The sequence below is a fragment of the Halictus rubicundus genome, chromosome 16 (genome assembly GCF_050948215.1).
Source record: "Halictus rubicundus isolate RS-2024b chromosome 16, iyHalRubi1_principal, whole genome shotgun sequence".
NCBI lineage: Eukaryota > Metazoa > Arthropoda > Insecta > Hymenoptera > Halictidae > Halictus > Halictus rubicundus.
Window position 1 is genome coordinate 8,871,655 of NC_135164.1, and position 26,888 is coordinate 8,898,542.

At 42.5% G+C, this 26,888-nt stretch overlaps 5 protein-coding genes across 8 annotated transcripts; 3 read left to right on the top strand and 2 right to left on the bottom strand.

Moving 5' to 3' along the window:
• The first annotated feature begins 879 nt into the window (after nt 1-879).
• On the top strand, nt 880-8,338 carry Gp210 (nucleoporin 210). The gene is made up of 11 exons (XM_076802189.1): nt 880-1,207; nt 1,525-1,796; nt 1,876-5,582; nt 5,651-5,986; nt 6,088-6,306; nt 6,405-6,660; nt 6,733-6,974; nt 7,059-7,208; nt 7,276-7,402; nt 7,490-7,546; nt 7,631-8,338. Exons 1-11 carry the CDS (start codon nt 1,059-1,061, stop codon nt 7,816-7,818), a joined length of 5,703 nt encoding a protein of 1,900 aa, XP_076658304.1. The 5' UTR covers nt 880-1,058; the 3' UTR covers nt 7,819-8,338.
• A 204-nt stretch (nt 8,339-8,542) lies between these two features.
• Nucleotides 8,543-9,826, bottom strand: Ssrbeta (signal sequence receptor beta). Its single transcript, XM_076802222.1, has 4 exons — nt 9,679-9,826; nt 9,266-9,410; nt 8,876-9,190; nt 8,543-8,796 (listed from the first exon to the last, which is right to left on the bottom strand). Exons 2-4 carry the CDS (start codon nt 9,407-9,409, stop codon nt 8,680-8,682), a joined length of 576 nt encoding a protein of 191 aa, XP_076658337.1. The 5' UTR covers nt 9,410; nt 9,679-9,826; the 3' UTR covers nt 8,543-8,679.
• Nucleotides 9,827-9,967: 141 nt separating this feature from the next.
• Nucleotides 9,968-10,965, top strand: LOC143362232 (BLOC-1-related complex subunit 8 homolog). The gene is made up of 2 exons (XM_076802223.1): nt 9,968-10,191; nt 10,377-10,965. Exons 1-2 carry the CDS (start codon nt 10,137-10,139, stop codon nt 10,832-10,834), a joined length of 513 nt encoding a protein of 170 aa, XP_076658338.1. The 5' UTR covers nt 9,968-10,136; the 3' UTR covers nt 10,835-10,965.
• A 153-nt stretch (nt 10,966-11,118) lies between these two features.
• On the top strand, nt 11,119-24,565 carry Hmgcr (HMG coenzyme A reductase). Of its 3 annotated transcripts, none has more exons than XM_076802196.1 (9): nt 11,120-11,296; nt 18,575-18,783; nt 18,944-19,055; nt 19,414-19,501; nt 19,585-19,882; nt 20,270-20,421; nt 21,384-21,942; nt 22,105-23,345; nt 23,596-24,565. In XM_076802196.1, the coding sequence occupies exons 2-9, from the start codon at nt 18,604-18,606 to the stop codon at nt 23,714-23,716; spliced, it is 2,751 nt and encodes a 916-aa protein (XP_076658311.1). In that variant the 5' UTR covers nt 11,120-11,296; nt 18,575-18,603; the 3' UTR covers nt 23,717-24,565. The 3 variants fall into 3 exon arrangements, with proteins under 3 accessions (XP_076658313.1, XP_076658311.1, XP_076658312.1); XM_076802197.1 differs by lacking the exon at nt 11,120-11,296 and adding an exon at nt 15,022-15,036; XM_076802198.1 differs by lacking the exon at nt 23,596-24,565 and having other exon boundaries at nt 11,119-11,296; nt 22,105-23,349.
• A 57-nt stretch (nt 24,566-24,622) lies between these two features.
• Nucleotides 24,623-26,066, bottom strand: Xpac (DNA repair protein complementing XP-A cells homolog Xpac). Of its 2 annotated transcripts, XM_076802214.1 has the most exons (6): nt 25,933-26,066; nt 25,687-25,865; nt 25,494-25,605; nt 25,299-25,423; nt 24,943-25,219; nt 24,623-24,832 (listed from the first exon to the last, which is right to left on the bottom strand). In XM_076802214.1, the coding sequence occupies exons 2-6, from the start codon at nt 25,833-25,835 to the stop codon at nt 24,671-24,673; spliced, it is 825 nt and encodes a 274-aa protein (XP_076658329.1). In that variant the 5' UTR covers nt 25,836-25,865; nt 25,933-26,066; the 3' UTR covers nt 24,623-24,670. The 2 variants fall into 2 exon arrangements, with proteins under 2 accessions (XP_076658329.1, XP_076658328.1); XM_076802213.1 differs by having other exon boundaries at nt 25,687-26,060.
• Nucleotides 26,067-26,888: the final 822 nt, after the last annotated feature.

Consider the following 26,888-nt stretch of genomic DNA (forward strand, 5'->3'; position numbering starts at 1 on the left):
TTGCGCGCATTAATGTCGTACATGACCGCGTAGGCGTGTTCTGTCGTTACCATTATACTGTAGTCATTAATCACGTGTTGCTATTTGATCGGTTAAATTCTATTCGCCGCGACGTTGCTGTCAGATTACGTTTTAAGATTGAATGTTTCTCTAATAAATTTCACTGAGTCTATTGTGTGTTAATGATTATTTATAACTCGCACGATCGCTGTACCGTGATTGAAGTGAGGAAAATCTAAGCATAGGCGACTTAAATTCGTTTCGCAATGAACAGGCCGGAAATTACTGAAAATAAGAGTGAAATTCACAGATGTAAGAATACATAACAATGCAAATAAACTTTGTGCGTATAACTCACAGTATTTTCTATTTATTTAATATTACCTAAATCATTACTACCATTAGAACTCAGTAACTAAAATGACTCGTTTTTTAGGCGTTTCCGTAGTCTGATGCTATAATTAAACCCCTAAAGAACAGAACAAATGATTCTTGCCGATATTCCCATAAGCGGAAGTGCAATAAGCGGCAGGAATCATCTGCTCCTGAAAATCTGTAAATAGCGCCACTAGATCGTAGCGGCAAAACGCTCAAACTGTTAGCCAAACGTTACCGACCGAGTAACCGTACCGCCAGCGCCACCTGGCGATGGAAACCCGAAAACTAATCGGCTACAAGCTTGGGCGTTTTGCCACTACGAGGTAATGGCGCTGTTTGCAGATTTTGCCGGAAGATGTACGTGTCGCCACCCAGCGGAGGAATCCTGAACACTAATCGGCTACAAGCTTGGGCGTTTCGTCACTACGAGGATTGGCGCTGTTTGCAGAATCCCGGGCGTGAGCACTCTCATTTCCTCTCTGGCAGCAAAACGATAGAGTGCTCTCTGAAGTTGAACATAGTCGAAACAAAAGTGCGATTCGAGAATCGACCAAGGTGTCGATAGTCGTATCGAGAAATGCATTATGGTTTGAAAGCTATTTAGAGACCGCCAACTTTAGCAGGCCGTAGTGAATACACGTGAGAGCATTGCCGTTGCAGTGGCAGAGTCCGCTAAAATAATGACATTAATAGTGTTTTTCGTTTTATTTTGTATGGTGTCAGATGCTACGGTGCACAGATTAAACGTGCCAAGAGTACTGTTGCCCGTATTTAATGATTTCGCTGTGAATTTCACGCTAGAAGTCACCGACGGTGCTTGTTATCAATGGTAGTCGTTATTTCTTTTGTTATGTTAATTTTGTTAAACTGTCGTTTACTCGTATACAAATGTCGTTCACTTCCGAATAATTTTATCATCAGTATTTTAGTCTTCTAGTTTGTTTTCATACATGTATATATATATGTATATATAACTTCTCATATAACCTTCACCAGTTCGTAAACGTAATCTTTATTTTAAGAATTCATATGAAAAAAGAGACTGCAATTTGTGATATAACTATTGTACGTTCTAAATTAGATACCGTGAAAGTAAAAAATTCTATTCTCCCAGGTGTTACAACAAAGCTTATATATTAATTTCAGGTCAACGTCACGCTTAGATATCATTCAGCTAATCCCCATTAATGAAAACGTCGAGAGGACTTGTTCTTCAGCTATTTTGATTCAAACGATAACGAGGGAGTCCAGTCGAAACACAGCAATAGTTTTAGCAGAGGATGTGAATACAGGACAGTTTTTAAGATGCGATGTTATAGTCGACGCAATCTATTCTTTGAATCTTGTCACGACAACCAGAGAATTGTACATAGAAGAAGCACCGGAAGCGTTCGAAGTGAGAGCCTACGATGAACAAGGTAAACAATTACATCTAAATCTATTTATTATATTACATTCAGATTATTATACTTGTTAAATTATGGATTGTCCCTGTAGGAAATGAGTTCACCACTCTAGCAGGAGTGGAATTCCTCTGGAACATTGAGAATGCCGACAAACGTATGTCGGATGGTAAAACTGCAAACGATATTTTAAGGTTCATGACTTACCAGGAGTCGCAATACGAGACTCCTCCAACTGTTGCTGCTTTGGATGTGATTGGCAAGAAAGGTCACATAGTATTGTTGGAGGGGATAAAAACTGGAACTGCAAAGGTGTCGGTGAGGCTGCCGTATCCAGAATACAAGCATGTACCTCCGATAGAAGTAGAACTGATCGTAATAGCTAATTTAATAATCATTCCATCGGACATAACTGTAATGACACACGATAGTTTCAAATACAAAATAATGCAAGCTCGTCAGGGCCGTTTAGAAGAGATAAGTTTGCCATCCAGCCAGTATTATTTAGAAGCTGAGAACCCAAACATACTAGAAATCGATAACGATCACGATTTCGCGTATGCTCGATCCTTAGGGCGCACCAAAGTCTTTTTGCACGACAAGAACGTCCGCGATGAGTATCCTGTTATTCTGCCATCCGCTACGGTCACCGTAAACTATGTAGCTTACATTACTCTTGCAGTTTTGCCTAGCAGAAATTGGGGATTAATACTTGGCCACACTCACGAGATCGTGGTCGAGTTGTACGACAATAAAGACCATAAGTTTCACATCGGAGAAGGTGTGGAGGTGGTGATGAAGATAGACGAGCAGTATTTCGACCCGAAAATGATAACGCAGAACGGTACCTACGCCGTAGGTGTACCTATCATGTGTGGGACAATGACTGTCGAAGCTACCCTTTACGGTATAATTGATAAACACGGTAAAAAGATTTCGCTCGCTTCGCATCCAACCGCAAGAGCTGAGCTTCTGATTCACACTCCGGTCACCATTCAACCTAAAATATTAGCTGTTCCATGGGACTTCAAAGCCAAGTCCCGGTACGACATAGTTTTAAAAGCAAGCGGAGGTGATGGATCATACGTATGGTCCAGCAGGCATCCGTCCATAGTGACCGTCTCCCAGAACGGAGGTATTCGAATTTTGGCAGCTGGAACTACGGATATAAGTGTCGCGATGACAAGGAATCAATACAATAAAGACACGGCAAAGGTATACGTTCTCTCACCGTCGAAATTAAAAGTGGTGGAGTACAATATGGAAGCAGCGGTAGGAGAACTGATTTATCTCCATATCGCATTATATGGGAAGTTAATTAACGAGACGGACTCGAAGGAGATACCTTTCAGCGACTGCGGAGATATTAATTTTGAAACGTACATTCCGGATGGTAATTTTAGGCAGAACGGCAGTAAACTTGTAGACCCCGTTAGCACCGCGTGTGCTGTGATAGCGGTCACGAGTAAGAATGTTGGGACGTCCGAAATAACAGTAGTATATAACGCTAATGGTCAATATTTAACCGATAACGTCACCGTGTCGGCTTACGAGCCTTTGGAGGTGGTGCATCCGAATAGCAGAGAGTCTGTATTAGCTGTGGGCACTTCTAGAAAAATCATTTTCAAAGGAGGACCTCATCCGTGGTCCAACAAACCTCAGAGTTACTTGCGGAAGGTCCAGGTGTCCGAGAAGAAAATTATTGAAGTAACAGAGCACGGGGAGTTGGTGGGTGGATTGTACAAGGTATCGGTGGTTGAGGTAATGTGCAAGGCTCTGGGCGACGTAGTATTAACGTACACTATATCAAACGTTCCTCTGTTACCGAATTGCAAAAGCACATACGCTGCACAAACGGTGAGAATCATTTGTGGCAAGCCAAGACACATTTACCTACAGCCTGAGTTCAAAGATAGCAAGAACTGCCCTATCAGTCTGAACACGGAAAGGATAATGGCGCACAGCGATAAGAGCTTGAAACTGATTGTACTCGTGAAAGATGAAGAGGGTAGGACCTTCGACAACATCACGAGCTTGCACATCGACTGGAATTTGAAGCCTACGTCTATAGGTTCTGTAGAAATGTCTTCGGGTTCGATAGAAGAGACGGTCACGGACATGAACGTGGTTTTACCAAAGCACTATTACCAAAACGTTATCTTTAAAAAGCATTCTGGTTCTTTAGCATTAACGGCCACCGTCACTGGTTACCAGAAGTATATTCTGAATAAGTTAAAGATCATCCCCGAGTGGCCACCATTTGCAATTGAGACTGAAAGGAGGATCCAGGAAACTCCGCGTATACAAGCATCCATAGAAATAGTTTTAGTCAACGACACCAGCATCAATCCAAACAAACTGATGGTGCTGAACGACCCCAATGCAAAATATTACTTACAAGTCAGCCAAGGCTCCGGTTACTACGAATTCGTGTTGAGCGTGGACGACGTCGCGGATGTTCGCTACTTGGAGTCAACGAAAGCGATTAGCATCGCTCCGAAGAAATCGGGGATACTAAACTTGGCGTTGGTGGACCTCTGTTTGCCATCAAAGCCGGCTGAGGCTATCATCGAGGTACAGCAGCTCGCAGTCATACAAATAGAGACGGTCAATAAAATTGAGAAAGGGAAGTGCATAGTAGCTGCATTGAAGCTCTTCGATACAAACGGTCACATCTTAAAATTGCCATCTTTGAACGCGTTAGAATTCAAAGCAGAGGTCGACAACGAATGCATAGAAGTGAAACAGTTGCCTGCTAGCGAGCACGGCAATCCTCCTTACAGCTTACTGTTGTACATGATTTATGGCATGGCAGAGGGAGAATCGCAGCTAACTTTCATTAACAAAGGAGGTGACACAGAAATTCAGAGTGAATCGGCAACTATTCAGGTTTTCCTTCCATTGAGAGTTTTCCCAAAGAATTTAACGATACTAGTGGGAACTGTTTATCAGGTCCAGACCACCGGAGGTCCTTCGAACGCAGAGATCGAGTTCTCTACTAAAAGCAATGATATTCTCAGCGTTGATCGTTATGGCATATTCGAGGGAAAGGCAGTGGGACAAACGAAGCTGGTTGTCAGAGCCATTGGACTCAATGCTAAAGGGAACAAAGTCATCTACTCTGAGGACTACGCCGATATTCATGTGCTGTACCTCGAAGGTATAAAAATTGTTGTTCCCACAAGCAGAGTAAAAATTGGTGCAACGTTCCCTCTCTGGGCTTTTGGGATTCCGGAATATTTAACGCCGCTCATCATAGGCTCTATGCAACTGCCATTAATCTTTATGTGGTCCTCCAGTGACTCCAACTTGGTCACTCTGCACAATATGTACGAAGGGACTGGTATTAATATCAGGTACCAGAACGAAGTGTCTTTGAGGGCTAAAGCAATTGGACCTGGATTAGCGACAATTTATTTAAATGTTACTATGCCCTGTAATATATTAGCAGGGTTTAAGAACGATGTAACGTTTACTACGTTCGTTAAGGTTGAGATCTTTGAAGAGCTGCGTTTAACGTATCCTACACTGCCTTCGACTGTGCCGGTGATACTAATGTCTCCCAATTCTTTGTTGAAACTGCAAACGAACCGTGACAGACATGGCTCTACCGTCTACAAGATATTGTCAACGATGCATGGCAATGACTCGGAAGACACGCATTTAACAGCAGCATCGAAGACTGCAACTGTTGACAAAGACGGTATTGTAAGAGCCGGCGACAACTGTGGAAAGATAGTCATTTCCGTCACGAACACCGAAGCGTACAACTTGAAGCAGTCGATGATCATTATCGTTGAGGTAAGATCCAGAATACACGATTCGAGCCAAATATAAAGGTTATTTTTAACTAAATTACCTTGTTACAGATCAAGCCAGTTCACTACATGATGCTGACGTTGAAAACAATTCTGCGAATTCGAAACGGAGAGGAGTTGAACATGTTGCCGAAGGGTATGGAGTTGGACTACGCACTAGATTATTATGACAATGTTGGAACGAAGTTCCATGCTGCCGCAGTGAATGCTAAAACAATGCTAAATCGCGCCGACCTGACCTCAATTTCTATGAACACTAAGAATGTAGTCTCCGCCAAGTTCATTGAAAACGGGGACCTCGTTGTAAAGGCGTTCAATGAAAAATATCCCAATGGAATGTTCGATTATGTGCACATGATGATTGGAGATATAGTCTTCCCGACAAAGGTAGTCCACGGAATTTTTAAATATTTTTTCATTCTTTGTACTGACCTAACATTTTAATTCGACACGAACTTTTGCACTGACCTAATATTCTATATTTGTAGACGACGCTAACCGTGGGTGACATAGTATGCTTCTCAATGCCGCTTCTATCTTCTGATGGTGATCCTGGTTATTGGCAATCATCGTCTCCCGATGTCTTGACCGTAGATCCCATCACGGGAATAGGAAGAGCAAAGAACGTGGGTTATGCGGTTGTGAAACATAGTCTTGCAACGCACATGCAAGGCGAAATTGAAGTCAATATTCAGCCTATTGCAAAGGTACCGCTTGTCGCTACTACTTGAAAATATTTAGATACCTTTAGATCTTTGTGACTAATTTTTCTTTAATTATTTGTGACTGAATTTCATTCTTACAGGTCTCCATCGTCCCATTGAGGGGTCGAAACATCACAGGAACTGAGACGTTCAGCGTTCCTCTTGTTCTCAAGAGCAAAGACGAGCAAGTTAAAGAGAACAATGTGTTGTCCAGAGGTCTAGGTGGTTGCAGAACGTTTACTTCGTTTAGTTTGAACTCGTTTCCCTACACTTGTAATGTACAACTGGTTCCAACCACTTCGACTGTGGGAGTGAAGGACTTGTTCCTCATTAAACCACGATTCGATATTTCAACCGGTTGGTATTTAACTCCAAAATGTGTGGAAGCATTTAATGCATTACTTTTCTACAGATGTAATTTCCTTGCAGGATTTTATTACTGCGACGTAATACCTATGAGCTCTCCGAACATAATTTCTAGCACGTTCGAAAGCCGCATTCAAGTCAGTGCGCAAAGTAAAGACATCGAGGCTGCGCCATTAGAAGTAGCATATCTACCGCCGGTCTACGTAGATGCTAAAGAAGTTGTTTTTATTAATATTCATTCTCAGACAATTCCAACCGCGACACTTGAAATCTACGGGCTGCCGTCTGTGCTAGATCATCTCACAGTACGTTGAAGTTTTTCCGAAGAACATGATTCAAGAGTATATTTTTAAACGTTTAATGTTTTTTGTGATGTTTTTTGTGTTTAGATCGATGTACCGAACGGAATGACCGTAACCGCACGCCAGTTTATTTCAAAGTCAACGATGCAATACAGGTTACGATTAATGCACAGTCATGATGAAATTCAAGGCCAAAAAGTTATCGTTGCAAATGATGTCACGAAACAGAATATATCTGTAAGTAGTTAAATAGTGAATTATGAATTCATTATTTGCCTCTAATAATTAATGTTTTTTTATCCAGCTTTTCGTGCGCGTTACAAAGTACGAAAATTTCATACCGCTGTCTGGTATTCATTGGGTGGACTATATGTATTTCCATCGTTACACTTTCGGAACATTTGCGGTCGTTGTGATAACTTGTTTCTACAGTACGTACTCCCTTGGTTTGACCGCAAATTATTTTTCACTTTCCATACACGCATATTTTATTAATATTTTATTTCTTCTTGAAACAGTATGGAAGAATAAAATGGCGAATATTGACTTGAATATAAAGAACAGGACAGTTTTTGGTACGTAATTTATTGCTTTAAAAATCATTATTTTATACTACTTCGTAATAATAATAATAATAATAATATTGATATGTGTTGCAGCTGACAAATGTCCTCCGCAACTAAAGAAAACTAGCACCCCATGCTCGACTACAATCAACAGTACAAATATATCTACTCCGCGAACTCCGATAACACCCATAAGACCGTTCTCTACGTTCGATCCGGTGTATGGGTATCCCCGTGCTTTTTACTCGGCAACCAAACGAAATAGATCATTGAACACTTAATCGAAAATGCTGCCGTATCATCTCGAACGCGAAGATACACTGTACTTACACTAGTTTCATTTTGAAACAGATATTTGATCGTCAGAAACTGGTGCCTTAATTGCCATTGTAACTCATTCTCATTACGAAACCGATTCAAAGACTCGAAGATGTTTTCGACATCTAGCGACAGTACGGATAGACGCTAATTTACGGACACATAAGAATATGTACATTCTGTAATATAGACTCTTAAGTTGTACAATTTTATACTTTAATAGAAAAGCTGACACTGGATTTTAATGCAGGTATATTTCTAGGATGCGTTCGGTTAAATTTTTTCTTTAGAAATTTGAGGTATGTGGTTCCTAGTCTTATAGCTGGTAATTTATGTGATCACAATGATACTATAAATTTAATCGTACAGTACATATGCTCTCATGAGGCAATGCAAATACAGCATTTGCATTACTCCTTTTTTTTTTATACATGTATATTTTATTATGATTTGCCTTTTTTGATGATTAAATGATTTTCCATATATTTTGCTATGAACATTACACAGAGTGTAAATGTAATTTCCAACTACATATTAAGATAGAAATAGACAATCTTATGTAAGTACGATTATACAAACGACATGTATTATATACTGTAAAAATTAAAATGTTTTCTAGTACATTTTCATACTCGTGTTCTAACCCGACGAGTGCTGTATGTGATCTCAAATAATCACTAGTCCAGCTCGAACGCAGTGGTGTTGATTCTTTAGAGGTAATATTTATTATAAAATTAGATGTACATGACGGAACAGTCTGGCTTTTCTTACAAATGCGTGAAAAAACAACCTCCTTCGAAATAACTTAATACGAATCTACGGGATTAATGCTTTTTCGATGTTTTGAGTAACTTCTCGTATTTACTTTTACTAGAGTACCACAGCATGAAAGGACTAGCCAACGACGGTAGCGTCATCACAGCAAATGCGGCCCAGTCAATCTGGGAAAAAATTTTTTATACTGTAACTATATTCAGGTGCATAATACTTATATCTACTAGAAATTATATAGCTACTCACCACATGAGAAGAAAATTGTTTATCATAATCTCTGAACGATACTATGATCGCTTCACCAGGTTCACTGCTCAGAGCGAATTGTAATCTAGGTGCATCTTCCTTGGTCTTATACAAAATCTCTGCAGATGTGAAATTGAAGTATCCGTATTTGCGTGGCCTCACAACAACAATGTGGCTGACATTAGTGTAGGGTGGAACACGGTCTATCCTTGCGTTCAGTTCGCCGCTCACATGAGTGAAGTGATCAGGATGGAAAGAGTTGTCTGTGATCTCCACTTCCAACGCAGCAGAGTTTCCAACATTGTGCACTGTGTACTTTAAACAGGAGATATATGTAATATACATAATGTTCAACCCTCGATTGGATTGTTAAATAATTCTGGTAATTACCTTGATTACGATGTCCATATTCTCAACGAGGTATTTGTTAAGTAGCTGCTTCGATACCAATAATCTTGCAGTTTCCTCCTCCTCCTCAGCATGTATGGTGAGGATTAAAGCAGCAAATGCTGCGAATGCTATGTGCCACTTCATGCTGAAACATAGAATGAATTAATGAACGAAACGATTTATTTTCGAGGAAAATATAAATTATATCACGAGGGGAGAAGCTCTGTACACTTTATTCACAAAAAGCCGCTAACTTATCCCGTTCGGTGGAATCATTTCTTGATTTATCACTTAAACGTGTCAAACGCGAGCTCGAATTTGCATGAAAAATGTCTTTTAAAATCTACTTCGAGGTTTTACGATCGGAACGCTGTACTTTTATCGAATAATATCACGGTTTTATCAAGTTTTACCTTGCTCTTCGACGGAACTCGTGTCACTCACGACAGCGAAACAATCACACCATAAGAAGAGCTAGAAAACACATTTGAGAGAAGTGCCAACAGCACACATTTTCCTGCCACGTTTCGATGAAGGAACACACTGTTGTGTGGATGGTGGACTTCCGGTAACAACCATTTCGGAAAATGGCGGCCAAAACAAATCGATCTGTCACCGAGTGTTTACGTTACTCTTGTTGACACAGAACAAAAAATTTCACGAACATGTTATCATAAACTCTAAAACTTAATAACAGTACACGATTTTTATCTATTATTTCAAGCATATTGTGAGGTTATGAACAAATACGTACGTCTGCATAGTTTGATCTCTGCATCAAACCACTTTGCAAACCTGTGTCTTGGCAATATTTACATGAACGTATCATTAGTATATTAATTAATACCATTATAGTACGTATTTGTAAGCAATGGCTGCGAAGGTTTATCAATCGGATCAGGAACTAGAAACGAGAGTGAAGAGAGGTTATAATATTCTTGGATAAAATGCTTCTACAGTCAACCCTTATAAGAAACTCAGAATTAGTACAATCAGATACTATTAAATTAAATTTGATACAAATCACAATTTTTGCACCGTCTTATAGTAGGGTTTACTGTATCATCTACTGCTGTTTTAATTACTGAAACGTTTTTTACTCCTTTTGCAGCGACCGAAAGAATATCCGAAAACATGCACATAGTTGCAAACGAGCCGTCTCTCGCATTCTACAGGCTCCAAGAACACGTAAGGAAAGCGTTACCTCCCATGGTGGAGAAGCGGGTTGAAGTATTGGCTCTTCAGCAACAGCTTCTGGGTAGATGTTACGATGTAGAATACGCTGTCAGTGCTGTAAAAACTATGCACGGTGCAGGGAAAAGTTTCGAAAATACCTTGGAGTTTATCAAGAGTGCAATATTTTTTAAGCAACAATTAAAATACGAAGAACAGCGTAGGCATAAGAAGGACAGCAATAGAGACTCCGTGTATAAGAGATTATCCGCGCATATTCCTACCTTAGATCATTTACCGGATGAAATATCCGATGTTGTAAGAGAAACTGCTAATAGAGTAGAGTCTATGATGCATCATGCGAGACATTCCAGCGATTCACAGAAATCAAACTGAGATGAGAACAACAAGTGGATATTTTTAAGTTATTATAATATTATTTTAAGAAATGGCGTGCTGCGAATAATGTACAGTGATTGATCCGTAAACTATCGGTTATGTTGAATAATATATAAAATATTAGCAGATGAATGTTGTTACTTTTCATAGATTAAACGTATTCTATCCTGTTTAGTTCCCTTTAGTTTTTTATTACGTAAAAATTATAGTAAATTGTTATACTATTTGATCACCCCGCAGGTTCGTTCAAATAAATAGTTCGTGCGATACGATCCAGATGTCGTTGAGTTCGCATTAGAGAGTGCAGTACGATGTCGTGGGAGACAGTGTGTAAAATGTTAATTAATATGTGAATTTGTGATAAAATAAAAAACGGAACACAAATTGGCCATTATGCAGATTTCTAAAGGATGATCCCGGTCAGAAGCGTGTTTTAGTTTCCTTCGGACAAGTATTACGGTACGTTCACGATCTCGGCATTGATACTTTTCATAGGTTATGCTTATGTATGGTGTTTGCATAACTTCGTTCGTTTCTCGATAACAATTTTCCGACTTACGACTGTTTATTTTTGTAATCGTGACCGATTACTGATTACTTGCATATTATCGTTCGAATACGCGGAAAGATTAAAAGCTAGCCTCACGTAAAATAGATTATGTTTGTAGTTATGTGTATATATATATACATATAATAATGTAGGACACTATACGGCCAGACACACATTACGGTCGTCGCGTTGTTGCTTATTGGCAACATTAAAAAAACAACGCTGACAAGGATTCGCTAACTATTACGCAGGAGCTATGGTTCTTAAAGCGAGTACACAAAATTACTCGTGCATGAAAACGATTAGAGCATAATTTTCATTTGCAAATTTAAGCGGTAAAGGTATCGTAAAAGAGTGTTGCGGTCGCAAATACGAAAAACCGATTAGAATATTGAAAAATTTGTTTTTCAGCAGTGCATGCAAACATTTGCGTCACTTGTGGAACGTTGGGTCGTAAAGATTAGTACATAATTAGTTTCGTATCGTCGTAGAATTTTCTGTCCGTCGATTCAGGATTTCCATGCACATTGAACGGACACGGTGAATGAGTATGCCGGTCGCGTTTCTCGGGAGAAACCGCGCAAATAGTTGCGTTTATAAAGTCATGCGTGCCGTTCTCCATACGTACTTCGAATCATTCTTACAAAAGAGACAACAATCACCGAAACACGATCCACAAGCAAATAACGAGGAATTCCGTTTCCGACGTTGCCTCCTGACGATCGTGTTACACGCATCTCGCATTTTCCCATTGAAAACATCGAGAATGAGTCGACGAAGCACTCGGGATATGCGAATCGAGTCACGTTGCGCCTAAACGATTGAATATCCAACGCGTAGGACCGCGCCGCCATTTTGGTCCACGCTGTTACAGGAAATTCCAATCTTCCCGGCTTTTATAAAAATCTACGCCGCGATTTTTATTTACGGCTATTCAAGATGGAAGGGACCACTTATTTTCTGCCTTTTCAAAGTCAAAGAATAAACAATCTTCCCGGCTACGTCAAGATGTAAAGATTGACTACCAACCGGAAGTTTAATTCCCGTAAGTTTAAGCACCGATTTATAGCGCGTATAAATCTTACTCGTTTGTTGTTTACCGCGGCCTTGTACTCTTTTGAAAGAAGAATTACCAGTGGACCAAGAGTATTGGAGAACCTAAGCAATTTTTTGCGGCCGAGATTGAGTATCGCGGTCCGCGAAAGATCGGCAAAAGGAATACGAATGATCGATTGGAGAACGTAGCTGTGACGCATTTTCGGTGGATTAATATTCGACGGCGTGTTCAAGGAAGATGGGACAAGAACTGTTGTCCCATTGGTCGATCGTGATTAGGATCACGTAACGAGCGGCGCACCCGCCGCGGCTCGTTGCGCGAGCGATTATGGTTTCAAGAATTTCCCCGAACCGGGTCTGCGCGCTTCCCTTGTATTTAAAATAGTTCCGGGAAGGGCGAGTTGCGCTCGGAGCCAGCTGCGAACGCGATTCCGGCTAAAGCCGTCGTTTTAATGCGTACCACCGAATTCTGTAATTGTTCCACGCCGGGATTTTCCGCCGCGCAAATAAACCGACGTTCCCAATTTAGTTCTTAACCCTCGGCCAGCGAGGTGGGGGATTCCGTCGAGTTCCTTAAACTAATAATAATTCCACCATACTTATCACGAACGAGTTTCGGCCGATATCGCGAGAACTTGGACTTCGAACTTTGAATTTTGCTTAGGAGGAGGCCTTTGTGCTCTCGAGGGTTGGTAACGGGTCTTCAGGTAGTTAGGAACCATTTTTATTCCGCATAATTCTGATGAAAAATCGAAATTTTGCGGTTAATATTCTGGCCGGTGTCGAGAGGAATTCAACGACCATAGTTAAACCTTGAAATAAGTAATTTTGGAAACAGGTTTCCAGCATACTTTCGCCGTTACTTCACCTGTTCACCTACTCGATCGCGCGGCATCGGATCGGCGACGAATCGTCGGCCGAACACGCTGGAAAATCGCGAGACTGGCTTTCGCCGTCGCCGATTCTCCCGTTAGGGTCGCGCGACCGGAAGTCGAGCCGCGCTCGCAAATTTATGCGGCTCTCGCGCGACAGCGAAAAATCAGCCGCAAAAGTGTTCGTGTGCTCGACGCTCGCGATGCTTCTCGGCAATGAATCATTCTCGCGAGCGAGAGTATTTTGACTCCAAACGTCCAGCCGGATACTCAAGGCGACTGCTCCGAGTCGAGTACGCTGTCGAAACAAATTAGAGTCGGTGAAAAGTTCCTCCTAAACACGACCGATATGACAGACAACTTGTTAACAACGACTATCATTTTTATTTGGTACGTTCACGCCGGCAGCTACCATCGGTTGCACAGAAATGACTCATTTTCCACGGATGCCGCCGTGAACGTGTTAATCACGCTTATCTGTATTTGCCGTGGCTCTGGACCACAATGTTCAGATTAAATTATATTTGTACTTGCAACCGACGAATTGTTATGTTGTACTTCGTGTGATACGGTGAAGAGCGGTAGGAGCTGATTCAAACTTCCTTGTCCTCTAGATAATACGAATCCCCTAGAAAACATGAGCTGAATATACGTGGCACTGTTCAGTGTTTATTCCTGAGGAACGCTGACGAAACGCTGGCGAAAAATTTCGCTGTTCGCAGCACAGGTCGCGGTCGAACTGCCTTATTCTTTTCGCGGTGTGTCTCGAAATCCGCAGGGGCGAAAGGGTTAAGAAATCTTCGGCTACGAGCTATACACTTTGTAAAAATTACCAGGAGTTCGTTGGTAAACGGAACGGCGAGTTTGCGGAAGCGTTAGGAGAGCGAAATGGGTCCTTCGGTTTCGGTCGGCGTATCCTAGATCACCGGTCAACACTTTCGAAATGTTGCAATGTAACGCCGATCTCTCTACTCGGTGCACTAGCGAATTTCTATTGAAGTATCGACTCGACTCCGTGGACTTGGCGGACATTTTTTTAAAACAATCAATACGCAGTCTATCGCCGTGGCCGGCTCGCTATTATTATAATGATTCGACGAGCGTTTCGCAATTTTATGGCAACTCGAATCGTTCGCCGTTGCTCGGGCACGCGTGGAATCGGAAACCGGCGATTTCTCACGGCGGATGATCTCGCGCGGTACAATGCGGTGCCGGAGATTTCTGTTATCGATCGACGGGGTTGCGGATGATCCAAGAAAGGACCACGTGGTCGGTGGATCGGTGAAAGAGCGACAGAAACGCGGAGACGCGAGGTCTGCCGAGCACCAGCGAAAAAAGACGATCGTTTTCTGAAGTGTCGATCGGCGTGCAAGCGTGCGAGCACAGTTTCGTTAGTCGGCGTGCGCCGTGCTGTCGGGTATATCTTCGTATTACCTTTTTCTTTCCTCCTTCAAATTCGTTGTTGTCATCGAGCGTCCGATAGCCGGCGATATCGAGTCGCGATCGGAACCGAGGAACGAAGGAAAATTATCGTCTTTTGTTTTTTTTTCTCTCTTTTCAACGAGCTCGGTGATCCGCGAGAGGCGCAGCTCTTTCAGACCGTCGTCATGTAAACGATCGTTGGAGGGTATCTTCTCTCGAAACGTGTTTCTCATTTTTTTATCGTTTCGCCGTGACCACGTGCGCGCAACTTACGTCAACGGTCCGTACACCTGTGCAAGGTACGCCGACAATATTTTTTTAATTGCTGAATATTTAAGGAATCGGACGTCATAACGCCATCGGCGATGTTATCGCTCCCACTGAATATTTTTTAATTTCGAAGGTCCTATGCTAAATATCTATATCGTATATATTATCGGAGGAACTTGACCATGTAATCGCAACTAATCCTTCTGGCTGATAGGCGCGCGTGTGCATTCGTTAACCGCGCAGTGGATCCAGTCGATAATTGAGCCGCTCGTGTGACTGATCGATCACCTCCAGAATTGAAACTGTAGACGAAATCGATGGGTGTGCATTCCTTTTTGAAAAGTTCTTTCAGTTTTTGTCGTTCAGCGGCATCGATTCTTAGGGATCATTCAACAGCTTTACTTTTTACTTTATTTCATTCGAGCTCGTTCAAATTAGTCCTTCGAACGGCTCAATCGTGGAATTTTAGAACAAACAACCGGTCGTTACAGCAGAGTTATTAGCAGGTCACAGACTCTATGCAAAAAGATAAAAATCTTTTCTTTCGTTTAATAATTTTTATAGACTGAAGGTAATATATGACTTTCGGCATAAATGCATCAAGTTCGCAGTCTTGTTATCAGCCCTTTGTACTCGCACAGCGACTCCACAGAGCTATTAAAAGTTACCACGCTACAACCAAAGACTTCTTACGCATTTCGAGCTGCGAACGGTTAACACACGGAGTCAACTTTGACCAGAAACTGTGGCCCAGCGGACCCGTTCATTTTGGAGCGAATTTTTTCGTCCGCAAAGTTATCTTCGATTGGCGGCACATTCGGCTGTCTCGTGCTTCGAGCAGCATAGGATTAAGTAATCCACTGTAACGGAGATTGTGACCGTCAGTAGGAAGCTGAGGACCTAGAGCAATCGTGTCGACGAAGCGGCGCTGATCCAGTGTCGCCGAGTAAATCACGATAGGTGACGATCGGTGGATCTCCTCTGAGAACGCGCCCCGATCTTCTGAATGACAAACCGCTCTTGCGCTCACACGGTCGCACAAAAGCACGAAGTTATGCGCCGATAAAAACTACGACCCACTTAGCTAATCGCATGTAATCAGGACATTCCGTTCGACTTTGTTATGACGTCCGCATTAGTCGTTACAAATTAGTTTGAGAGCGGAGTCGTACTCGAAGAAGACTCTTTTCGAGACACGACTTGCAGGAAGTGAACGGGCTGTTGAAACTGCCAAGGGCACCGTTTCCAATTCCGAACAACTCCTTCCTGAGTATTTTAATATCGATCCGGCGATCGTTCAAAAATAGACGGAAGGAGTTCTCTCTCGTTCCTCCGTGCGATTAGACGAAGAAAAAAGGTAGTTTGTTCGAAAAAACGAGGTCATTGAGCGGCTCGAAATCGGCGCGATCGGAAAGAGCGCGTGGTTATGTCTCTGTCAGTCGTACTTTCTAGCCATTTGCCGAAGATTCGGATTGCTGCCGTGGCTTTCACGGGTTCCTCAATTTTCTTTTCGCCGCGGAGCAACAATCGCGAGCGGTCGCAGTTGCTCGGTCGTGTCCGCGGCCTCTCGCGCCGGTTATTCTCGGTCCAGAGGCGATCTGGAAAATCCGGCGAGCGTTTGCACAACAAATATACATCCCGGCGATCATTTATTTTCGATCGTGACCAGCACTGGCCGATCGCGCGTCGCAGAAAACGCTCGAGGATTCTTCCCGCCGGCAGAAATTCGATATCTCCTCGAACGATCCCCCGAGGTCTGGGACCCTGAAGATCGGTTGCTCGTGGTTTCTCGCGGGCCGCTGCAGAAGTTCCTCCGGGTTTATCCGCGAGCCGATCTGTTCGCGGAATCGCGGCCCGGCTCCCGGAAACGTTCGACGCGCGGATTTATTTAAATGACAATAAGCGCCGCGCAAAATAATGGAGGTGGATGCGCTTTCAGCGGCAGTCGTCCCATTCAAACCGTGAAGAGGTCAGTGGTCAGTCGAGTGTACAAAAGTTACCGGCAGCCTCTTGGAAAGTTACCGACCTTGGCAGACATTTCATTCTCACAGCTATCCGCCGTTCAATTAACTCGCTTTTCGCGGATTCCCGTCGACGCGAGCAAATATTCGCCTCGCGAAGGTCCCGGCTGCGAGGCGTTCGCCTACTCGCGTTGCAAGCTAATTTTTCTTGAAAACTCGACTATATTTATCGTTTATTTAGAATATTTTTCGACAATGTACAGTCGGAAGTCAATTCATAGAAGTCGGCTCGATTCGTTGAACCATGAACATAAAGCTCTTGTCGAGCGTTATCACTAGACTATGTATTTATGCTAAATATTTATGGTTATCACTATATATTTACGCGAAATACGAATGATCTACATCTAACGTTGTCAATCTGTTGTCTTCCACAGTTCAGTAATTTGACTAGACCTGTTTATCGCAAATGCAAAAATCCGCAGTCTAGTGTTATCAGTAAAAAATGTTTAACACTAGGTTTGCGAAGCATTAAAAATAAGAAGAATGTGTCTATCCAAGTTTTCAGCCATTTTTTAAATAATATATACCTAAGGAAGTATGTATGTTGAGTAATTCCACGTAGATCGATCTTCACAATCTGAATAATCGTAAATGAAAAATATTAGAACCCGTCATTTTGACCCGTAAGCCTAGTGTTAAGCACACAGGTGTGCATTTTCGAGATTGAATAGAACACTACTCTAGTTTACTTCGAGTCGTTTTTACACCGTGCAGAATTAAAACTGATAAATGATTCGTAATCGATTCGAAAGGCGGAGGATCTTTGCGAGAGAAGTGGACACAGCTTAAAGTCGAGAAATTATGCTGGTCCGCTGGGATCGAAGGTAGCAGGGGTTGGAAACGGTTTCTCATATTTGGAAACGCGCCGCTATTTTTAGAGATAGAGTTTGAATAATTAATCACCGGTGTCCCCATCGCGGCTTTCGAGTTGCCCAAGCGTTCGCACCTGAAAATTCCAACAGAAACGGAATTTCGATTTCATCGGGGCAAACCGAGGTGCGTTTGCCCACGTGTCCGGATCGCGTTGCACAATCGAAAGTATTATGACTATATGGAGCATTATTGACACACGGCCGAGGCGTCGTGCTGCAATAACCGGTCCCCCCGTACGCTTTCCCCAAAGTCCGGCGAGAGACCTCTTCATCTTCGCTCGCCTTGGCCCGCGTCTCCCATCTCGAAAACGCAACCGAGGCTGCGGCGACGTGTTTTCCCCGACGATTTCACCGAATATCCCCGACGGCGATGTTTTCAAGTTCACCGAGAGCACTTTCGGTTTCCTCTCGTTTAACTCCCTCCAGCTCGATTCATCTTACGGTCGCGATAATCGCGGAAGAATTGCTTATAGCGAGCAAACGTTGATTGATCGATGCACTTCGACTTTTCTCGGAGATATCATTAACTGTGAATTATAGATATTTGCGAACGGTTAAATAACCGCCGATCGATAATCCGTTGAGAATATTGAAACGATTACGATGATTACCGGTCAATCGAAGCAGATGTTTATCGGAGTCGAATCAGGTTTAACGATTGGATGTTACAGGTTGTAAATAGTCACCGAGATCGAGAGTCATGTTGACGCATCTGTTCGAAATCCACGGCCGGTTTTGCGCCGGCCATCCCCTGGAGGTGATCGTGTCCACTTTTACTCTGACGGCATGCATCCTGAACATGGAAACCGGAAGTGGACAGCCACGGGACGAGGCACTGCCCGTGTCCTCGAATTGCCGCGCCGGAAGATGCAATTCGGACGTAAGCACCTCTCTAGATCGTAATCTTCGAGATCCCGATCGACCTTGGTATTCAATTGATTGATTCAACGCATCCAATCGAGTCCGAACTAAATAATGCAACGAACAGTTTAACTATTTTGTTGGACCGGCGATAAATCTGTTAATGTCTCGGTTTCTAGGATTTGAACGCAGCCGACATTATAGTGATGACGATCATCCGATGTCTCGCGATCCTGTTCACCTATCATCAGTTCCGCAATCTGCAGAGGCTGGGCTCGAAATATATTTTAGGTGAGCCCGAGGTGCTTGAACCTTCGGATCTAGACCCCGAGGAGGTCTAGACTAGATCAAGATCAACGCGTTTCACGAGCCTGCGGAACCTCCGTCATGCGTATACTCGATCAATTCTATAGAGCCGGATCTTCTCGCAGGCACGTGTGAAAGCTTTCAGTGTCAGTGAAAGTTCCCCATAGAAAGCGACAGCGTTTCGTGTCGTGGCAACGCATACACGGACGACGATGAAATCTGCATGAAATCTAATTGCGAAAAATTCTCGCGGACTCCTGAAACGCGGGGTCGCATAAACAAACGATCTAGCCCGCGCGGAAACGGTAGGCGAATTCGCTAACTTTCGAATTGCATTGATTAGGTATCGCGGGCCTGTTCACCGTGTTCTCCAGCGTTGTGTTCACTTCGAGCGTAGTCAATTTTGGGCGCAGCGACATCTCAGACTTGAAGTAAGTGTATCTGTGTACCGATAAGCTTCGCTTTCCCTTTCGTCCTCTTTCAGCAGTAACAACCACGCAACTCTCTTTTTCAGGGACGCGCTGTTCTTCTTCCTGCTGATCATCGATCTCTCCAAGGCCGCGATACTGGCTCAGCTAGCTCTCAGCTCCAGAAGCCAAGAGGAAGTGCGAGCGAATATTGCTCGAGGCATGTCCCTTCTGGGGCCGACCATAACTTTGGACACGCTGGTCGAGACACTGCTGATCAGCATCGGCTCCCTTTCCGGCGTCAGAAGACTGGAAATACTATGTGGATTCGCCTGCCTCGGAGTTCTCGTTAATTATATTGTTTTCATGACCTTCTATCCAGCCTGTCTGTCGCTCATCCTTGAGGTAATCCCAGTTATTACGTCCCCAGCTTACGCATTCGCTGTCGCTTAAAAAACTTGTAATCGTCTCCAGGCGATGAAACAATTAACGCAATGCAACCGCAGGAAGTCGTGATCATTGTTAGTAATCTCGCATTATCTGTAGAGCAACCTTAACGAAACATTCTCCTAGAGTCGATAGCGACACGATTTTAATCTTCAAATGGATACAAAGAGCAAGATAATTATTGTCTGCATTTTCTGCTGCATTGTATACAGCCTCTGTCAACCCTTAGAAAGAGATCCATGTAGAACCGAATGTGAATCGCGCTGTCAAGAGCTAAGGGTTAAGATCGGCAGCCAGCAGAGTCGTATTTTAGCGCAGCAATCTCACGTTTGCATCGTGTTCCAGCTCTCCCGCGGGACGAATAGCATGAAGCCTTTGAGCCCTGACAAGATCTTCATGATTCATCCATTGAACGAGGAGGATCAAAAGCCAAATCCGGTGGTGGAGCGCGTCAAGTTGATCATGATCGCTGGTCTATTTGTGGTACATGCTAACAGGTACCGAATATTCTCCTGCTATAATTCTCTTTTTCGCCGAGCGTGTGCACGTGCCGAGTGAGGACGGATTCGATATTTTATACATCAGATACGCACGGCCTCCAACCGGTGGAAGAAGCCGCGGCAGAATGTTATCTCGTATCTGCCCCTACCGTCGGTCTAAGCTTTTTCTTTTCTGCTCCTGTATTTTTTCCTCTCGCGGATCGTACGCGTCGATTTCTTGTTTGACAGTTTTCTTATGCCCAACATCCTCGGGTCAGGTTCAACTTATTACATAGTAATATAGCCGTGATGTTTAATTCATGGACAATGAATTCCCGGGAAAAGGAGATACTATCGCGGAGGGGTTTGGACTCCTTAACCCTTCGGACGCTATGTTACGAAGCAGTGTATTGCTCGGCGGTGGCTGGTTAAGAATGTCGGTAATTATCGATTCCTTTTGCGTCGGATCCGAGAACTCTGTCGAAATAGTTTCGTAGATCGGAGAAGACCCGTCGAGACGCGGAATACAGAGGTCATTGTCTCCGCCCGCAATCTATGTACATAAATGATCATTGCGACGCATTATAAGGTGTTCTGGGATCTTTATATATTTAATATCGACATATTTGGAATAGTGACGTTGCGTATCGCGCGTGCAATAGGATTTTATGCAGAGAACCATGCCTCTTTGCATATTATCACCAATCGAGTGTTAGCGATATTCCATTTGAAAAGTGAATACATATTTATATGTGTGTGTATATGTATATATATATCGATTTTGTTGTATATATATATTCATTTTCGAAAGCTTCGGAGGCAAGCAACTTGGCGCGTAGCCGTCGATCGCATGGCATTAGAATCAATTTCCATGAAATCAGCGTTAAAATCGATGTCGTTTGACTATGCATGTAATTCATAAGTTTGGATAATTACATAAAGATCGGCGCCCGTTAAAACGAAATACTCTGGTGTTGCAGCCGGTGGCCTTTTAAGAACGATGAAAACGACCGCACGGTGGAAGGCAAAGTGTTGCCCGCGAATTCTCGAATCGTAGCGAACGTCTACAACAAGACGGAGGGCCAGACGGAAGTCAAGACGTATTTGATGAACTGGTTGTCGGTCAGCGCGGACAACATTATCATACTGATACTGCTACTTGCACTGGCCATCAAGTTCATCTTCTTCGAGGACAAGGGCGACATCGCGAAGCAGCTCAGGTTCAAGGAGGAGGACGACAACGAGGAAAAGGCTGAGACCGACTACACAGAGCTCGTGGAAACCGCTAACATGGACGTGTCGTTGCGCCAACGATTCGGGGAAACTCATCCAGCTATGCGATCCACTATTTTCCCTTTATCCGGCGTGGGCGGTGGTTGGATAGAGGTAGACAACGAATCCCAGTTGGAGTTCATCGACAAAGAGGTGCAAACCGACAGCAGACAGTCGAGCGTTGACTTGTCCAGCAGTGAAGCCGCGTCTTTGCAGTCTACAGTTCCTAGGCCCATTGCGGAATGCCTCGAAATATACAAGTCTGAGGTAGTTATGGTCGTCGTTGTGATACAGTGTGCTGTGACACGATTGAAAATTGGATTTTTACTCTGACGAGTTTGTGCTTTGATGTGCCATCCTACTGAGTAGAAGTTCTACGAAGTGTTAACCGAAAGCTAAATAATTTCATTTTAATTCTCGTGTTTCCAGCTCGGAGCCAGCGTGCTCACAGACGAGGAGGTGATCCAGCTGGTGAAGCATAAGCACATAGCCGCCTATCAGCTGGAGAAAGCAGTCGGGGACATGGAGCGTGGCGTGAAGATCCGACGCTTGATACTCGCGGAGGCTGGCAAGTTTGTGGAAGAGTTGGTGAACCTGCCGTACAAGGAGTACGACTACTCGCTAGTGTTGGGCTCGTGTTGCGAGAATGTTGTCGGGTATGTGCCGGTGCCGCTCGGTATCGCTGGCCCGATGTTGATCGACGGTGAGTTCTATCACGTGCCGATGGCAACGACCGAGGGGTGCTTGGTAGCATCCACGAATCGGGGTAGCAGGGCGTTGCTGAATTGCGGGGTGACGAGTCGCGTGGTAGCCGACGGAATGACTAGGGGGCCTGTAGTTAGGTTCCCGAACATAGTCAGAGCCAGCGAGGCTATGGCCTGGATGCAGAATCCGGAGAACTTTCAGAAAATGAAAGATCACTTCGATCTGACCAGTCGATTCGCGAGATTGTCCAAGATTCACGTGCGCATCGCCGGCAGGCACCTGTTCGTCCGCTTTGTGGCGACTACTGGCGACGCTATGGGAATGAACATGCTGTCCAAGGGCACGGAGAAATCTCTGCACACGGTCAAGGAGCATTTCCCTGATATGGAGATCTTATCATTGAGCGGAAACTTCTGCGCTGATAAGAAACCCGCCGCCGTCAACTGGATCCAAGGCAGAGGCAAAAGTGTGGTCTGCGAGGCGATCGTACCTGCCGATGTGGTCACCAATGTCCTCAAGACCTCGGTCCACGCCCTGGTTGATGTGAACATAAGCAAGAACATGATCGGCTCTGCCATAGCTGGCAGCGTGGGCGGTTTCAACGCCCATGCCGCGAACATTGTCACCGCGATTTACATAGCGACCGGTCAGGATCCCGCTCAGAATGTCGCCAGTAGTAATTGCATGACTCTGATGGAACCCTGGGGAGCCGATGGCACAGACCTGTATGTATCTTGCACGATGCCAAGTATAGAAATAGGCACCGTTGGAGGTGGAACAGGTCTTCCCGCACAAGGGGCGTGCTTAGCTATGCTAGGGGTTAAGGGACCAAACACTAATCAACCTGGCGAGAACGCCAGCAGATTAGCTAGAATCGTATGCGCTACAGTACTCGCCGGCGAATTGTCACTGATGGCTGCACTGACAGCCGGTCATTTAGTCAAAAGCCATCTTAGGCACAACAGGTAAGAGGAAGGAGAAATATGTATTTACACTCTCTGTTCTGGTACTATGGTAGACATTTCTCGTTGCATATGAAATGTCCGTGCTTTTTTATGATGCGTGCATTCTTACATTTTTACCTTCAATCTCAATGCGATCATTCCTATGCAACAACCTAATACAACTGAAATGTGTACTATAATGTTGGACAGAGGGGACAATATGGCTTTTTTGGAATTGAATAATTTTAATAACTTGAATCGATTGTTTCAGATCAAGCACCATGGTGTCGAATGCATTGACTGTACCCCAGACTAAAGTGGGAGATACGCTGACTGTGCCAACTTTGCAGCCTGTACAAAACGTTTGTAAGAAGTTTGTAGACAAGTCTTAGCCTTAGTCGTACATAAACTGGTTCCGGTTCGATCTTGCAGTAGAATGTTACGTACGCGTCGTCGTACAACTGCTTTAGCGTAATATTCCAAAGAAATATTCGTTTATGTACGTGAGAGGATCTATATATGTATATGTATGTATTGTACCAAAAAGACAGAGAGAGAGAGAGAGGAAGAGAGAGAGAGAGAGAGAGAGAGAGAGAGAGAGAGAGAGAGAGAGAGAGAGAGAGAGAGACACAGGGCTAAAAGGAAACACGAATGACGACAAGAATCTTAACGGAATCACAGTGATATAGAAACTAAAACTGTCAAAGTACTTGAAATATATTATGCAAACGACAAACTGATAAGAAGTCAATGAAATGCGTATATTATTTTTTTCGCAAAAGGACTGCGCGATTAAGAAAAATGGTTGTATGAAATTAGCGATTTGTGCGAGGATTATTTTTACGTACAAGATCATATGTTTACATAGTGCAATATTAATTTTTAGATATAGTTATTTAATCAGACAGATCGTCATGATGTTACAGTAAGAGATAATGTAATCACGAACAGTACATTATGTAGAATACCGAGTACAATCAAACCGATGAACGTTCTCTGAAAATCGAGGGGTATATAAAAAATTATGGTATCACAGTGCAAATAAAAAGCTCGAATTCTACTGTTCGTTTCCGAAATGTTTAAGTTGTCTGAAAACTAGGCGAGATCATTGATCAATGTAAACGTATTATAATGTACAAAAGTTTATTTGAGTACAAACGCATTCAATTCTAATGAAAAAAAGTATTTAAAAAAAAAGACGATGAGAAAAATATATAATAAATTAATAATTCGAAAAATAACGAATGTTTGATTTTCTTTCAATCTGCGTGCAACCGAAAGAGCAGGTGCTACAATACAACACAGCCTAATCGGATTCTTTTACTGAAACTTGATACATCTAAAATTCACATTTTTTCATATGTTTCTTCATAGCCACAAGTGGTGCAGGTGTGTGTATATGTATCATCCTCCTCATTATGTGTATCTTCTCCATATTCGTGAGTATGAGAAGCTTTTGATGTTTTATCGTACATCGAGCTTCTAACTTGCATCCGTAATTGTTTGATCTGTACAGGAAGAAACGGTTCTTTGTTAATTAGGAAATATTCACGAGATAGAGTATTATTTTATAATTTTAACGTAAGGATAACATTAAAGTTCTAAACATCTTTTGTACTTTTTTATTAAATTTTTTAATTTTCGTTCCTTCCCGCTTCGTATCACGCAATTCCTTTTCTTTTACCAAATTTTCTTCAGTACCCCAAACGTCCAGTGCTTTCTGTTCTACTTGCAAGTGTAAATATAACTTCATTTCACCCCAATGCGAATTATGTGGATTCTTCCTTGTGATATATTTTAATATAGGTTCTCTCTTATCAAAATCGCAATCCTTTAATAAATACTCTTGCTTGGCCTCTGTTTTTGTGATTAGAGAATGTTTTCCATGCGGGTCTCTGTAAAATCGAATAATTCAATTCCTCGACTTTACTTGATTTGATTGATCAATTGAACCACCTGGGACAATGATTCTACCTGCATGTATCGCATACAGATAGATCAAAGGTCTGCAGTAAGTAGGAGTCTTTAAACTCTTTTTGGCATTCTTTGCAATGAGGTAAATCGATAATAATGGGAGCAGGAATTGTTGCTATCTTCAACTATAACAAAGTATACATTAGTCTTCTAATAATTTAAATATTATGGAAGAATCGTTAACTCTTAATTTACCATCTCTTCTTCCAAATCATCATTCTCTTCTATAAGAAAGCCACCCCCACTGAGTATAACACGTTGATCTTGACCCTTGGTTGTTTTGCCAATTGTTGCATCTCCATTCTCCCTTTAAAAAACAGACATCAGAAGATGTAGTATTGTATGAAGATCTCAATGAATAAAGGTTTATGAAAAGTGTGTTACCTACCTCTTAGAGTAAGGATGAGAAACAACCTTGGATTTTTTTAAAAGTAATGCTTTCTGGCGATTTCTTTCTGCACGTTCTTTGTACAGCAGATTATTTTCTATCGATTGTTCATCCTTGCTAGGATCTTGCAGTTCCACTGCCGCAGACATCCTTTTTCGATATTAATTTTTATCTAAAATCTATTAGTAATATTTGAAAAATTTTAGCTATACTAAAATCGCGAAGACCACTTTTTTGACAGCATACAATTTTGGTAAATTGTGTATTTTATTTAAAACAATTTACACAAATAATCGTTTGAAAATATACGAGTTCCTCTTGTGCAAGACGTCCATGAGTAAGCCGACCTTGTTGTATACTGTTGTATTTGTATACTAAGCTGTACTAAGCCGAGTTAGATCGTCAGATGTTAGATGTTACCAGAGAGGAATGAGAGTGCTCACGCCCGGGTTTTCGGCGTTCCCGATATAGTGCTGACATCTGCTCAGCCTTAGCATGGCACAGAACCGGTCAGTCTTTCCTGGAACAGAACCGGTCAGTCTTTTAGCATGGCACAGAACCGGTCAGTCTTTCCTGGGACAGAACCGGTCAGTCTTTTAGCATAAAACTGAACGCACATTATTTTTTTAACCAGGATTAGAACGTACAGCTTAATTGTTGTACATGAAATATGTAACTAACATGTAAATCTTGTGTACAAAATCTCTAATTAATATAAATTAAGAATAATATTAATTGTAATGATACGTTTTATTTTTTTTCCAAGTTTGTAGTTGCAAACTTTAGTTGTAAAAAATGGAAAATCCGGAAAAATTCGAACAAATACAGATCTCACATCGAAGTTTAAAAGCGACCAAACTGAATATTAATTTAATAATGAGCTATTGTCATCAACACTATCTTAAATTTTTTCATATATATAGCTACTGTTATTATTAATTAAAAAAAAATTTCTTTCATGAATAAATATTTTTTCCACCTCAGCACCATAAGATTTTTACTAGATGACTTTAAAAACACATTAGAACTATTTTTAAATAATTTTACTCGAAAACATTCTAGTTTACTCTTTATTTCACCGTTCTACTAATTTTTTATGGGCTGCATTGCAGCTCTGTTTAACACCCCTTTACAACCCAATACCATGGTACCATCCATATTCAAGGAAGAACAATTTTTTGCGACGATCATTGAAAAAATAA

What these genes read in the sequence shown, in the direction of transcription:
- Gp210 (XM_076802189.1), top strand. Translation starts at nt 1,059, where the DNA reads ATGACATTAATAGTGTTTTTCGTTTTATTTTGTATGGTGTCAGATGCT. An exon ending in GAGAGCCTACGATGAACAAG is followed by an intron (nt 1,797 to 1,875) that starts GTAAACAATTAC and finishes TTGTCCCTGTAG; the next exon opens with GAAATGAGTTCACCACTCTA. An exon ending in ACGATTCGATATTTCAACCG is followed by an intron (nt 6,661 to 6,732) that starts GTTGGTATTTAA and finishes ATTTCCTTGCAG; the next exon opens with GATTTTATTACTGCGACGTA.
- Ssrbeta (XM_076802222.1), bottom strand. Translation starts at nt 9,409, where the DNA reads ATGAAGTGGCACATAGCATTCGCAGCATTTGCTGCTTTAATCCTCACC. An exon ending in ATATGGACATCGTAATCAAG is followed by an intron (nt 9,191 to 9,265) that starts GTAATTACCAGA and finishes TCCTGTTTAAAG; the next exon opens with TACACAGTGCACAATGTTGG. An exon ending in AACAATTTTCTTCTCATGTG is followed by an intron (nt 8,797 to 8,875) that starts GTGAGTAGCTAT and finishes ATTTTTTCCCAG; the next exon opens with ATTGACTGGGCCGCATTTGC.
- LOC143362232 (XM_076802223.1), top strand. Translation starts at nt 10,137, where the DNA reads ATGGCTGCGAAGGTTTATCAATCGGATCAGGAACTAGAAACGAGAGTG. An exon ending in AGAAACGAGAGTGAAGAGAG is followed by an intron (nt 10,192 to 10,376) that starts GTTATAATATTC and finishes CTCCTTTTGCAG; the next exon opens with CGACCGAAAGAATATCCGAA.
- Hmgcr (XM_076802196.1), top strand. Translation starts at nt 18,604, where the DNA reads ATGTTGACGCATCTGTTCGAAATCCACGGCCGGTTTTGCGCCGGCCAT. An exon ending in CCGGAAGATGCAATTCGGAC is followed by an intron (nt 18,784 to 18,943) that starts GTAAGCACCTCT and finishes CTCGGTTTCTAG; the next exon opens with GATTTGAACGCAGCCGACAT. An exon ending in TTTGTGGTACATGCTAACAG is followed by an intron (nt 20,422 to 21,383) that starts GTACCGAATATT and finishes CTGGTGTTGCAG; the next exon opens with CCGGTGGCCTTTTAAGAACG.
- Xpac (XM_076802214.1), bottom strand. Translation starts at nt 25,835, where the DNA reads ATGTCTGCGGCAGTGGAACTGCAAGATCCTAGCAAGGATGAACAATCG. An exon ending in TCTCATCCTTACTCTAAGAG is followed by an intron (nt 25,606 to 25,686) that starts GTAGGTAACACA and finishes TGTTTTTTAAAG; the next exon opens with GGAGAATGGAGATGCAACAA. An exon ending in ATGATTTGGAAGAAGAGATG is followed by an intron (nt 25,424 to 25,493) that starts GTAAATTAAGAG and finishes ACTTTGTTATAG; the next exon opens with TTGAAGATAGCAACAATTCC.